The sequence below is a fragment of the Pholcus phalangioides genome, unplaced genomic scaffold (assembly GCF_987345545.1).
Source record: "Pholcus phalangioides strain wild (caught in Gottingen) unplaced genomic scaffold, Ppha-v1.0 ptg000022l_1, whole genome shotgun sequence".
In the NCBI taxonomy this organism is placed as follows: domain Eukaryota; kingdom Metazoa; phylum Arthropoda; class Arachnida; order Araneae; family Pholcidae; genus Pholcus; species Pholcus phalangioides.
This window is the reverse complement of record NW_028301615.1, coordinates 32,869,922-32,883,639: the sequence shown is the minus strand read 5'-3', so window position 1 is coordinate 32,883,639 and position 13,718 is coordinate 32,869,922. Positions and strand designations below refer to the sequence as shown.

General features: G+C 35.9%; 1 protein-coding gene across 2 annotated transcripts in view; it reads right to left on the bottom strand.

Annotated features, from left to right (window-relative positions):
• Positions 1-1,229: 1,229 nt before the first annotated feature.
• The window catches only part of LOC149070221 (alpha-1,3-mannosyl-glycoprotein 4-beta-N-acetylglucosaminyltransferase A-like), an 82,264-nt gene continuing 69,775 nt past the window's right edge, over positions 1,230-13,718 (bottom strand). The window contains exons 10-12 of one of the 2 annotated variants that reach the window (XM_089250103.1): positions 13,171-13,364; positions 10,596-10,845; positions 1,230-2,495 (exon numbers count right to left, since the gene is read on the bottom strand). In XM_089250103.1, the coding sequence (XP_089106229.1) occupies positions 2,451-2,495; positions 10,596-10,845; positions 13,171-13,364 (489 nt within the window). In that variant the 3' untranslated portion in view covers positions 1,230-2,450. The remainder of the gene's footprint in view (positions 2,496-10,595; positions 10,846-13,170; positions 13,365-13,718) is intronic. The other variant, XM_089250104.1, reaches the window with a different exon arrangement.

Here is a 13,718-nt window from a genome sequence, read left to right as displayed (position 1 = left end):
AATTCATGTGTACTTCTTCTGTACATTAATTTACACCAACATATATCACAGACTCTATGAACAAACTCCATAAAATGCCTATAATATTTGCCATAAAAGTCTATTCGATCAAATCTCTTAGTTATGATTAGTTATAATTTCAATTTTTGAAGCACACAGTGCTAAATAACTCGATTGAAAGCACCTGGCAACAATCTTTATTTTAATATTTCTACATATATTTTACAAGATAAAAGTGGAAGAGGGTGGGAGATAAAAGAGATTTTTTGATAGGGCAATTTAGTAGACACGTAGATGTATGCATATAAAATACTCTATCAGTTATTTTACAAGGTGATTCTGCGATATATTTTCAGTATGCATAGTACAGCGCCATAATATAACATTAAAAGAGGGGAAAAAATTGGACGGGGACATAAAAGGCACAGAAAAATGGAAATGGAACAATATTTGACAGGCCTAATTCACGAAGGAAATTTTAATGTGCATTCTAGGACTCAACACGATTCTTTCTTTTTAGATAATAGTCATTCTGGCTAACCAGCAAAGCAGTCTCAGGTTAGCTTCATTCACCCTTGAAAATAAGTTTATCGATAAACTTTAAGATATAAATTTTTATCTACACGCAATTTGTACAACTGATTCAGTCGAATCATCTTGGTTCACAAAACTTGGTGATATTTGTGAAGACTTTTTTTTTTAATGAAGTAAAAATCATTTACTACAATATGTGATGTAGTTGTCACTGTGTGGAAAGTATCCTCGCAATAGTAAAACAATAATAAACTTATGACCAGTGCTCACTTGTTCGGCACACGTGTGACCGAAGGCAATAAAATTACTTCCTCGCAACAAAGCACGACATTGATTCATCATGTACAGAAAAAAGCAGATCCATATTCAGGGGGAAAAAATTAAAAAGAATGTTGTTTATGACCACAAAAAGTAATGACATTATCAGTGGTCATGATGGAGCAAACACATTGGATATGCAACTAAGTGCGTTCAAACAAATTGAACTCCGAAATGGCATCTGTTTTGCATTGTTTTTCGTGCATTATTTTTATTTAGAACCATTGCTAATGAATGAAAATCATTGTGGTCTTACAGTTCCAATTTCAAACAAGATTATAAAAAGTGACACAATCAGGGACCAAAGTGATTAATCAGCCACATTAGGTATGTATGGTCAGTATGGTACACAGTTGAATTTTTTTTTTTTTTTTTCTGAGTCAACAACATTGGTAATGTGAATGCATGACATGATTTAGTTCTTTAATAGTGACTCTGAAAAGCAGAAGCAATTTCAGACACAATATCCAAAGACTAGTTTCAGCAGGTCTTCAAAGAAGAATAGACATGCTGAGCAAAGTTCATAAATGTCAATGAAAACCGTTATAAAATAAACCAAATCAATCTGGACTCAGACTGGTGAAGTCTGTAAACAATAAAATCATTTTCATTTCTTTTTCGACTTGCCCTCTTACATAACACTATATATATTGTAAAAATGAATTTTTTCATAGACATAATATAACCACCACACCAAATTAATTCGGGATAAATCGGAAACACGTGCATAATCATTGCATATCACATGGAAAACATCAGTTCCAATAACTTAGAAGATCAATTCACACACACTAAAACTCATTCTCGCAATTAATGAGTAAAGGTAACAAAATTTGCAAAAAAAAAATTATCCAATAGGAATGATAAAACTGTTGTCATAAAACCAGAAAATGAGAACAATTCATCTAACACGATTTGTTAAGGAGAAAAACATGAGTACTGAGAAAGTTGGTTTTGGGGTATTCAATACTTCAAAACACAGTAATTTTATGGTCTTTGCATTTTGAAACATCACAATAACAATCATATAATCATATCAAGTTATGTTCGGGTAAAAAAAATCGCCACACTCCAAAATTTATTTCTATAAAAATGTTATAGAAAAAACAAATGACATCTTACAACACACGTCAAATATTCTCTTGATAATCTAAAAAAAATAAATATTGGGGGGGGGGGGGCGGAGTTCCCAAGAACGATCTAGATTTTTTACAATAGTTCATCAATATCTGAAATTAAAAAATAGACAAAAAACAGGGTTTCACCATAATTTCGGCTGACATGCACACGGGTTCAGATAATAACTCTACATTCATGTTAGCACCAAAATCACTCTGTGCACACTATGAACAATGACAAGCATGTAAGGGATGCAGATATTCACATTTTGTTACATGATATAAATATTTCTCTTCGAAGGATTTCAACGGCTTTAGTAATAATAATGATAAATCAACAGACAACATATACACGAAGTACATGATCGGGAAGGTGATCAGTCTGAAATCGTAAGGCACATTATCGTATGGTGAATTCTGCTGCACGATGAGCACTGCAAGGACACTTCCTTGCAGCCTCCGCTGCAGATCATCCAACTGTCACCGGCCAAATATTCCTTTCCATTCAACCGGTTGTATGAAAATCTGTTTAAAAAAAAACAAACAATAATGTAATATGAAATGGTACAACCATTAAATATTAATTCACTACTTACTATCGAGAAGAAATTTCATCATAAAGTAAAGTGTTTTCCTGAGTATAACCTGTGAACGATACTTTGAAAAAAAAACCATCTGAAATTATTATCACTGGTAACATACACCACTTCTTCGTCTTCTTAACCTTACATGCATCTCACACACATTCTTGTGCTGAATTTGTAATGAATCGGTACACGTCAGAATGCGTTATGTGAGTGTATGTACATGTATGGCCCTAAATATATTGTCAGAGTTGTGATTGTTTTGTGTTCTTGCTGGTGTCACCATCTGTTTGTGGAGGAGTTCCACCAACGCTTGGCGTTAAAAGTGACTACGCAGATTATGTACGCCAAGTGACCGGAAGAAGAAAAAATATACAGTTGTTGAGTGGCAGTCTTTTCGTGCCTGGGAATTTTTGTAAATAAAAATTTCTTATGTTCACTTTCTCGTGTGTCCTCTGGGGTGTTAATAGTGCAATTTCATTCGTATTGGTATTGAAATTTACACGCTCATAATGACGGATTCAAAAACTGGCAATTCAGGAGATGAAAAAGTTGAATCACAATATGGTCATGTGTCTGTCAAAGTACCAAATTTTTGGCCAAATGATGTGAAACTTTTTTTTGTACAACTCGAGTCCAGTTTCAGGGTGTATGGTATTACTGTTGAGCAGACAAAATTTTACACATTAGTTGCTTTGTTAGACCCTGAAGCGTTGCCACATATTACTGACGTAGTTTGCGAACCCATATCAGATCGGCCTTATTCTCAGCTAAAAGCATGTTTGCTTTCAGAATTTGAAATTTCTCACACAAAATAAATTCAGAAATTACTTAAGGACATTGAGTTAGGGAATTGCTCACACTCAATGTTGTTAAAGCAAATGAGAGATCTCAGCAAAAGTCACACTGATAATACTTTTTTGAAAAATTTATGGTCGCATAGATTGCTGATCACAGTCCAAACTGTCCTGGCCATTATTTCTGAAAATTTGGACGAATTGGCACAGATGGCAGATAAAATTTGCGAATGCACTGCTGTCTCTGTTACTTCAGTAATCATCTCTCATTTGATCGCTGGTAAAAAGTGATGAAAGCGCACCACTAATTGATCTCAAAAATCAGATAAATGAATCAACACAAAAAGTAGAAAATTTGACAGAGTTGAATCACCATCAATCTAATAATAACTTTATCGTTGCCAATGTCAGCAAACCTATTATACGGGCTGATTTTTTGCAGCATTTAGGTCTACTTTTTGACATTAAAAAATGCAACTTAATTGACCCTTTGACGAATCTTGTGTCTCATTGTCGTGCCAGTTTATGCGACATTCAGGCAGTAAAAACAATCTCTGACAAATCTGTGTATGCTGATCTTTTGCTCAAGTATGAGACCATGTAGTTAAATACTGCACGTCAAAATACTGTAAAGCATAACACATTACATTTTATACTTTCCGTTGACCCTCCTGTTTCAGCCAAAGCATGCAGATTAAATCCTGCGCAGTTGAATATAGATAAGCGAAAATTTGATTATATGCTAGATAGGGTATTTGCAGGCCCTCAAAAAGTGATTGGGCCAGCTCTATACACATGGTTCCCAAGGGTTCATCTGACTGCCAACCCATGGATGATTACAGAGGTCTGAACTGCATTACTGTACCGGATAAGTACCCTGTACCTCACATTCACGATTTCTCGCATATGCTCAATGGAAAGTGCATATTTTCTAAAATTGATTTAGTTCGCGCCTACCATTAAATTCCAGTTAATCCACTTGATATACCTAAGAATGCTGTAATAACACCATTTTGGTTATTTGAATTTACGTTTCTACATTTTGGCCTCCGTTCAGCAGCACACACTTTTGTCTGCAGCACCACATGTCTTCCATATTTTGAAGTAAAGATGGTAAATGTGTGAATTTTCATGTTATATAAGCATCATGTTGAAGCAAAGACATTACTGGAAAAATTATCTACTATTGATGAAGGCCTACAAGGAAATTTCAAGCAATGAACTGATTAGTGATCATGATTTGTCACTCGAGGTGTAAATAGGATCTGATCAAGACTACTGATTTGTTAGTTCCCACCCCCGTAGTTTTATAAACTTCAAAGCATAGATTAATGTTTTTATAACCTTTACATTCATTAACCCTTTAAAGAAATTAATGATCCTCGGCATGCAGTGTAACGTTACCAATTGGGCCCCGTGGAAGTCGTCCTTATTCTAGTCATTGTTTATATATTTTGTCTCCGGGATCGACCGGTAGGATCGTGTGTCCGCCGATCGGTCTCCAATTTGTTATGTTTGGATGCCAGATTCAATATTATAATGTTTACAATATTTCCTTTTCTCATGAAGTTATGTAAATCAGATATAAGCTAATACCGCACCTTCAATGTTGTGATTGGTTCTTCAGTAAGGCATTGTGGGAATGCTGCTATATAAAAGCCAGCTAGAGATGTGCTGACCCACTACCTACTTCCTTACCTATGACTTACGACCGACTTAATCAGTAAGGCGTCACGCCCTGTCATGGTGTGAGCTAGATCGTCTCATAAATAACGATGAAGTTACAATAGTAGAAGTGTGCCTTGGCACTTATCCCGTCTCATCGCACGTAAGGTTTCAATGTCGTCGTGATCCAGTGATCGGTTAGTGGTCAGACCGGCCACCCGTGGACTTTCATCTCCAGTTCCATGTGCAGTGGCTGAGCTTTCATCTCAACGTGTGTGTTTACACCAAAATCGTCTGAAGCTGGTGGCGACGAGTCTTTGGCAGACACCTAGGAGTATCTACCGGACGATGTGATAAGACGTGAAAACCTGGACAACAGCGGTGAGATCGATTCATATTATTGTTCCATTGTGATAATGAGAGAAAAACCTGTGATAATTGTGATAAAACGTTAATTAATAGTTTAACATATAAAGGGCCTGTGATAATTGTGATTACGCTGATTAATGGTTTAACAATATAATTGAATAAATGTTATAGTTCTATCTAAACTTTGTCTATTCCATTGTTGTCATCCACTCAATGTTTACTGGGGGAAAAAATATTAAAGAACCGGGAGGTAACGATCAAGAACGTTACAGCAGCTGAAGAAAAATTGGACGGGCCTCCAAAGCTCTGGACGTGTGCTGGTGCTCGTCAAGTTAGCATGGGTTGATTTCATTTCCAGTGAATGAAATTTGCTCATTCGAATTATACTATGCAATTTTTTTTTCACTGATTTCTGCAGTGAAATTAGCTAGTTAAGGTAACAGCTTAACAATATACAATGCAATCGCATGATGGAAATAATAAAAGAAAACCACAAAGGGTTTACACCAGGGCTTGACAAATTGAAAAAATATTCAGATGCCAGCCAAGTTTTTTAGAAGCCAACCATGGTTTTTGATTGAAAAAAATAATCCTGTTTGTTTAAGGAAAAATAATGTTTTTCAACTTTTCTGGGACTTGATTACATCTTTCATGAGGAGTCATGTAATGAATTCAGCAAATTAAACGCCATCCTTGGACTCTATACGCTGCGGAACAAAAAAAATATGTATTGTTGCAGAGAGGTTATCAACATATCGAGAGGCAGCATTATCATTAGGAGCTGCCAAATTTATGCAGTTTTTAGCATAAATTGTCATTGTTAACACCGGCATAAAAATGCATTTATGAATGAGGAATTGAATTTTCTGTTTTGGCATAACATCCAGAAAATTCAATTTCTCTATTTCAGGCCGAAAAAATACCATCTCTTCATGCATTCATGAGTGTTTATTCCCAGCAAAAAAAATTAATTCGCTGATGAATAAAATTTAGTTAGTTGTTTAGGATGTAAAGTAGTTTACCGCACAACACTTTTGTGTATAACACAGAAAGTAGCTTTACTGCAACTTCATTAAAACTTTCCAAGGGTAGATAGTGCAAAATACGGATGCTATAAGACACCTTCGAAAAAACAAAAACTAGTGAGGAATTTAAACATATATTGAAGATGATTTTGAGCAAAATATGAAATATGTAGCAGATGGATATCACCTAAAAAAATTTTGTTATAGAGTAGGGGTGGACAATCATTTTCCAAGTTGCGCAACAATCAAGATTATTTTCAACGCGTAGCCGGTCAATTTGTCGCACTCAACTTGTCGTGCTCAACTCGTCGCGCATCAATTTGTCGCAGTACAAATTAGTCGCGATACAAATTCGTTGCAGAGCCAATTCGTCGCAGTGCCAATTCGTCGCGGTACAAATTCGTCGCAGTGCCAATTTGTCGTGTAACCAATTCGTCGGGACGTCAATTTATCGCAGAGTCAACTCGTCACGCGATCTGTATGTAGGTTTTTTGTCTCATACGTGAAAAAATAAACATGAAGAAAAGTTTTTTTCCATCAAGAAATGCACACAGTTTACTAAATTTTTTTTTTGTCCGAAAAAAATCATCGAAATTAAAATTGCAATTGACATTAATGTTTTATTATTCAATTATTGTCAATGTTAAAAAAAATCATTTTTTCTATGATAAAATTTTAAAATTCTGTAAAAAAATGTCGGTGTTTATGATATTCCCCAAATTACAGTACAGCGGAGGCTCTCTTTAAGTGTAAACTTGTATCTGTCCCATGTGGAATCGAGACTCCCACCAACATTAACCACTACAGTATCTCCACAAGAACCTGAAATAATTAATAATTTAATTTAATTAATATTTCATTTTCACCGGATAAGCCACACTTGTCGCTTTCTCTCGAGATTTCCATTACTCGTAGCGAGGGGAGTTGGGGCGCACACCGAGATGATAAATTGCGATCACATACATTTTCAAAATTTAATTTGCACCGGATAAGTTGCTCAAGTTAAAAACTCAAAAAATCCAACCAATAAATTTCATAGGTTACATTCGAGCAAATGCAATCGATAATCTTATTGGTTGAATTTTTCAAGTTTTATAAAAGGACTTTTAGAACACTTTCATAGTGTAATGCTGGCCTTAGATATATTGTCGGTAAAAAATTCCTCAAAGATGTATTCTCTACATGGCAGATACATATTCAATAGTGAATTAGGGCCATTCAAGTATTACGTAAGCAGATTTTCAGCCATTTTTGACCCCCCCCCCTTGTCAGCAAAAATCAGCAAAACACTGACCCCCATCCCCTCCCCTGTCAGCAAAATTTAACCAGCAGCTTAGAATATTTCATATCTTCGAAAAGGGGTGGTTGATGACGTAAGCGACCTTCAAACCCCCCCCCCCCCCCCCCCGCCATCAAAAGTCAACAAATCCAAAACTCCCTCCCCGATCCTGACGTAATACTTGAATGACCCCTTAGGCAAATTGTGCTTTGGGATGGGCATTGATCCTAATTTATCATCTTGGTGTGTTCCCGCAACACCCCTCGCTGCGAGAAATGGAGATCCCGCCAGAAAGCGGGGGTGCGGCTTATACGGTGAAAATTTAATTTTGAAAATTTATTTTATCATAACTTATCATCTTCATGTGTTCCCCCAACGCCCCTCGCTGCGAGAAATGGAGATCCCGCCAGAAAGCGGGAGTGCGGCTTATACGGTGAAAATTTAATTTTGAAAATTTATTTCATCGCAATTTATCGTCTTGGTGTGTTCCCCCAACTCCCCTCGCTGCGAGAAATGGAGATCCCGCCAGAAAGCGGGAAGTGTGGCATGAATACCATGAAAACTGAATTTTGAAAATTTATTTGATCGGCGTACTGACTCTGCGACAAATTTGTACTGCGACGAACTGATTCTGCGACAAATTCGTACCGCGACGAACTGATTCTGCGACAAATTTGTACCGCGACGAACTGACTCTGCGACAAATTTGTACCGCGACGAAATGAGTCTGCGACAAATTTGCACTGCGACAAACTGACTCTGCGACAAATTTGTACCGTGACGAGTTTGTAGCACGACGAATTGACGCTGCGACAAATTGATTGCGACGAATTGTCGCGTGACAAGTTGAGCGCGACGAATTGACCTAGACCCTTTTCAACGTGTGTGTGTGTGCCACTCTAAGAATTTTAACGCACAGACCATACATCCCGTTTTTATGGGTAATGAGCACTCTCCCCGTTCCTGCAATTACCTTACTGTCCTCTTACTTTTGCAAAAATGTTGTTTGTCCCTTTTTTGTCTTCTAAATTGTTTTTATTTTTGAGTCATAAATTTGTCATTATCTTAATACAAATTGTGCATGCACGTATATCAGTAGAAGTTCGTCTCACCTACACCATGTTGGGCATAAACACAGAAACCCAAGGTGCTTGCCCCGCTCTTTCCCCAATATACTTTGTGAGAAAGTTTGTCAAAGGATATATCCTTTGAGTGTGATATAAATATCATAATGGAGAGTGATATATATATCACTCTTCATTATCCATACAAAGGTTTTCAACAGCTGATGCAGCAATGAATTTAATGAATTTAAGAAAGAACAAAAGTTCAACTGCTTTTGTGGGATAATCTAACCCACATCCTCTCATTTACCAGGTGAGTGCCCAGGACCACTAGACTACAAAGGCAACAAACATCAATCTTCCCTTATTTCAATTATAGATTTCCTTCGATAAATTGCCATCTGGTGGCAATGTCATTATTGTGAGCTCTGGCCGGAATTAGGTCCGACCGTCCATGTATGGTCCCATTCAGCAAACATGAGCTCTAAGATTGATGTTCATTGCCTTTGTAGTCTAGTACACTCACCCAGCAATTAAGAGGATGTAGGTTTGATTCCCCGTAAAGGCAGTTGAATTTTCTGTCCTTCCTAAATTCATCTCTGCATCAGCCAGCTGTTGAAAAGCTTCATAAGAAAGCTTAGCCGCCTCCATCCTCAAGAATTCATGGATATACAATGAATGTCCCCATGCTGCAGATCCTGAATCTCATATAAATGAGAAGTCCAGCAACTATGTCCAAAGAGGAAAAAACTAACAGAACGCATTGAATAAAAAGTCATCACATAATTACTATTTTAAGAGTGTCTACCATACTAGATATAGGTTTGGCGGTCTACACAAGACCATCATTCATAGTAAAAGGATTGTTAAAAGTTGGAGAGAATTTTTGTTTGATTGAATGGGAAACAAAATTTCTTTAATTTTTAAAAATCATTCATGTGCTACTCCTGATACTATGGTGCACGTGCCGCAAGTTGGCCACCCCTGTTGTAGAAGGATTTATCATAGTAAAGGATGTAATTTTATCGAGAGTGGTTTAACATTAAACTATCAGCAATTCTAAACAAGATTTGAAAAAATATCATTGTGAAGGGATTTATCATTATATCAAGTATCATTGCAACGAGGTTTCACTGTCTGTAAAATTTTAGGCGGCAATACCAATTTTCTAGCTGCCATGGCGAACTACTATGCTTCACCAAACAACAACTCTGGCCATATCACTATATTGAAATTTTCTGCCATTAATAAGATGGGTTGGAAATGAAGGCACTGTCTATCGGCAGTCGCCTCAAGCTCATTAGGGAAAATATCTTATCGATATCCTCCCTTGGGTTTGAACCTGGGACCGTGACAGCAACCTTCACAGTGGTAGACAAGCATCTCACCACCACGCCACTAGAGTGCCATGGCAAACTAGCACCTGGGATTCATTAAGTCCTGGATTACATCTCTAAAGTGCAAAAATAGTGCACATATTTTATTTCAATAATAGTCATCTCTCATTGTTCACAGTTGAAAAATTAATTCGTCAAATCGAAAGTTTGTAAACGGGAAAAATGTTGAAAGAAATGGTATTTTTTTTTAAACCAGAAGATAAGTTTGCAAAAACACATGTCAGTTCATAAATTGGAGGTTTGTAAAATCGAGTGTCAACTGTATGATGCTTCGGATATGTGTTTGAAAAATAGATTTAGATTCAATGAACACCTCTTTGCCCTTCCCCCATCAGGTGACTAATTATACATCATGTGATTACTATAAACATATATAGTAAATCCAACCGAAATGACAAAAAAGCTGAGTAGAGTAAAAGGTTTCAAATAAATTGGTTGCACTCACCTCACTTAATATAGCCCACTTATCACTCTCGCTATGAACATAGAGACGCATGATTTCAACGGGTCCAACAGCAGAAGTCACATTGCCTTCAGCAATACCTGAAGGTTCCTTGAATTGTCCAACAACATAGAATCCATCTTTATTTTTGGGATAGGGAACATCTTCAGAATAGGAAACAGGTTTCAATTCGACAGTTGTATTGAAAAACTTATCTTCAGGATGCTCTGCATTCCCACTGCGGAAAAAGAATCTAAAAAAAAACAAAAAAAAACAAGAAGAAAATATCAGGATAAGTAGTTAAATTGTCTTTCTGTAAAATTAAAACTATAAATATTAAATGTGTCTGTACGCATCAGTGAAATGTTGTACCTCCCTATTCCATACTAACCCTTTTGCTCTTTTTTGCTGAAATGGGGGAAGCCAATGTATCTACAACTTGAGCATCAAAAGGGTTAAGCTTTTTTTTTTACTGGAAGCCAACTCAAAGCTAGTAAACTGACCCAACCGATTGACCCAAGAAAGAACCCAGTTCAGGAAGAATATAAAGAATAGTTACGATGTCTTTGAGTTTGAACTGTGGCTCTTAAACATTCAAAGCCCTCATGGTTACTCACCACCATACAAAAATATCAGTCACCAGATTACCTATGTAGCCCTACTTTACAAACCGGAGGCACTTTGTGACAGCGGGTACAACTTCGTGGCACATCTGCCCAACAGCATAATGTAAAATTCCCCTCGGCATTCCAAAGTGATTGAGAAAGAAAATATTTCACCAGTGTGCCCAGATGCTTCTGACATCTATTGGTGACTATCGGAAGCCCATGCAGAGACTCAAGAACATTCCTATAAATCTATTTGATATTACGCATGGTGAGTGATTTTCAGGAAAATGTTAAAGCTTTGTGCTAGTGTTTGAAATATAGAGCAAGTGTGAATTTCAAAGTGAGTTTATTTTATACATAATTTATTATAATAATTCAGTGAAGGGAGTATTTTAGTACAAGTTTATTTGCCTGCATTTTGCAACAAAATATGTATGTTTGCATAAGTGTGAGCAACATTATGACAAAATAATTTTTAAGAATTTTGATTTGAGAAAGCTGGATTACACCCTTTCAACAGAGAAGAAATTCGAAATTGATTATGTTGGTGTGTCACAGTCATACCAACTTATTTTGAAGTTGGAAAAAACACAAACTGTTCATTATATCTGTACCAGCTTCAAAAAGTATGCATTTGAGCAAAATGAAATATAATTCAAATGCACAATACACATTTTTCAATAATCTGAGCATTTTTTAAATAAATAGTGATTAAACTAATCAAAAGAAAAGGTCAAGCTTTTAATTAAAATCTTACATAATCAAATTCATAAACAAAAATATTTGTTATTTTTCCTTCATGATATGATTGTGGAGGTTAAATGTTTTGCTTTAAAATAATTTTTGTCTAATAAACATGCATAATGTAATGCTTTTTGATTTTGCTAAAAAAAACCTGGTTTCTGGGGGACTGTTTTTTACATCTGTTATTTTTGAATAACTTAAAAAGAGCTCCTTCTATGAATCTCTCCTTGTAAATTTTCAGTTCAACATCTGAAAACGTTTTCTTTAATTCCTCTTTACTCTTTACTATTCAAAATCATGGCTAGAACTTTGAGGAATCCCTAATTACTTTGATACGTCACTTTTTTCCCATTCTTGGCTTTCAACCAACTGTATAGCTTTAATTTTTGAAACAACAGAGATTTTGTGCTCGAAATTAAAAAAAAATAACTTGCACATGATAACATCACCACAAACAACATCTGAGTCTTGCTAAAGATCGGTAAATGCCACACTAAAGGTGTTTTAGAGGGTATTCTTGGGAATATAACCTCAGTCTTTTCTTGCCTCTTCCTGATAAAATTTTCTGTGAACAAAATAGGATTTTGTTCAATAAAGAAGAAGTGAAGCAAAAGAGGATTTTGCAGTTTTCAAAAATGCTATACTAGAACGTCTTTCAGTAAAAGGGGGGGGGGCATCATTAGTTGTATGTGCACATTGAAGAAAGGTAAATTTAGCGATAAGAAAATTCAGATAAGATTAGAAAGAAATTCATGTTTGAAAACGGTGGAAACTATGTTATATGCATACTTTGCTGAAATCTGTGTTCATTACAAGTAATCAAAATAGCATAGATAAGCAATACGAAATTAACTGAACATAGAAAAATTTCATTACATGTGAAAATTTTTAATATCTCTGTTTATTATAAGTGAGCCCAATGGCATTTTTACCAAGCAACATTACAAAAACATCAAAAACTTTCACAAAATAGCCCATGTAGAAAATGGCATGTCGATAAAACAGAACATATAAAACTCATCACATACTTGACGATGTAATGTTGATTTTTCGAGGGACCTCTGTCAATAATTTTTGTCATTTGAAAATTTAAACTACCTTCTTTAAGTTTTCTTAGGGAATTGAAATTTTTAACATACTGTATGAGATACAGAGAACACTGTGTGAAAGACACTAATTTAGTTTATATGACCTTGTCTGCAAGTGCTGTGATACTTGTTACTTACTTTTCGATGCGAACAGGGTTATTGAAATGAAATTCTAAAACATCTCCTGGCTGAGGCAATAAACTCCAGAAAAATGTGTCGCCTTTATAAGCTCGTGCTGCAGTGTAACCCTTATAGGCTTTCAATGTTGACCTCACTTCAGCTGCAGGATTCTTATGAGGGTGATGCAGCGACAACCTGCCAAACTGTTTGTCCTGTGGATGTGACAAAATTACATTGTAAAATAATTGAAGAAATTTGTATACTTGGCTACACAATCACACAACTTGTGAATATACATAATTAATGTAAAAACAATCATTGATTCAATTTTTTTGATTACTTCTTCCACCAGGGTCATTTAATGCACAAGGAGTAATTAGACAAAAGATTTGAAGGATTTGCTACAAAAAGAAGAAGACTCTTTGGCACTAAAGGCTGCAACATTCGAGAATGCGATGGAACTGGCCCGAAAAGAGGTCGGACAGAATGAAACATGGTTTATTTTACAAAAGCCTAGGAGTAGACAATGTGAAATATGAGCCAGATGTCACAGAAAATACATTTGA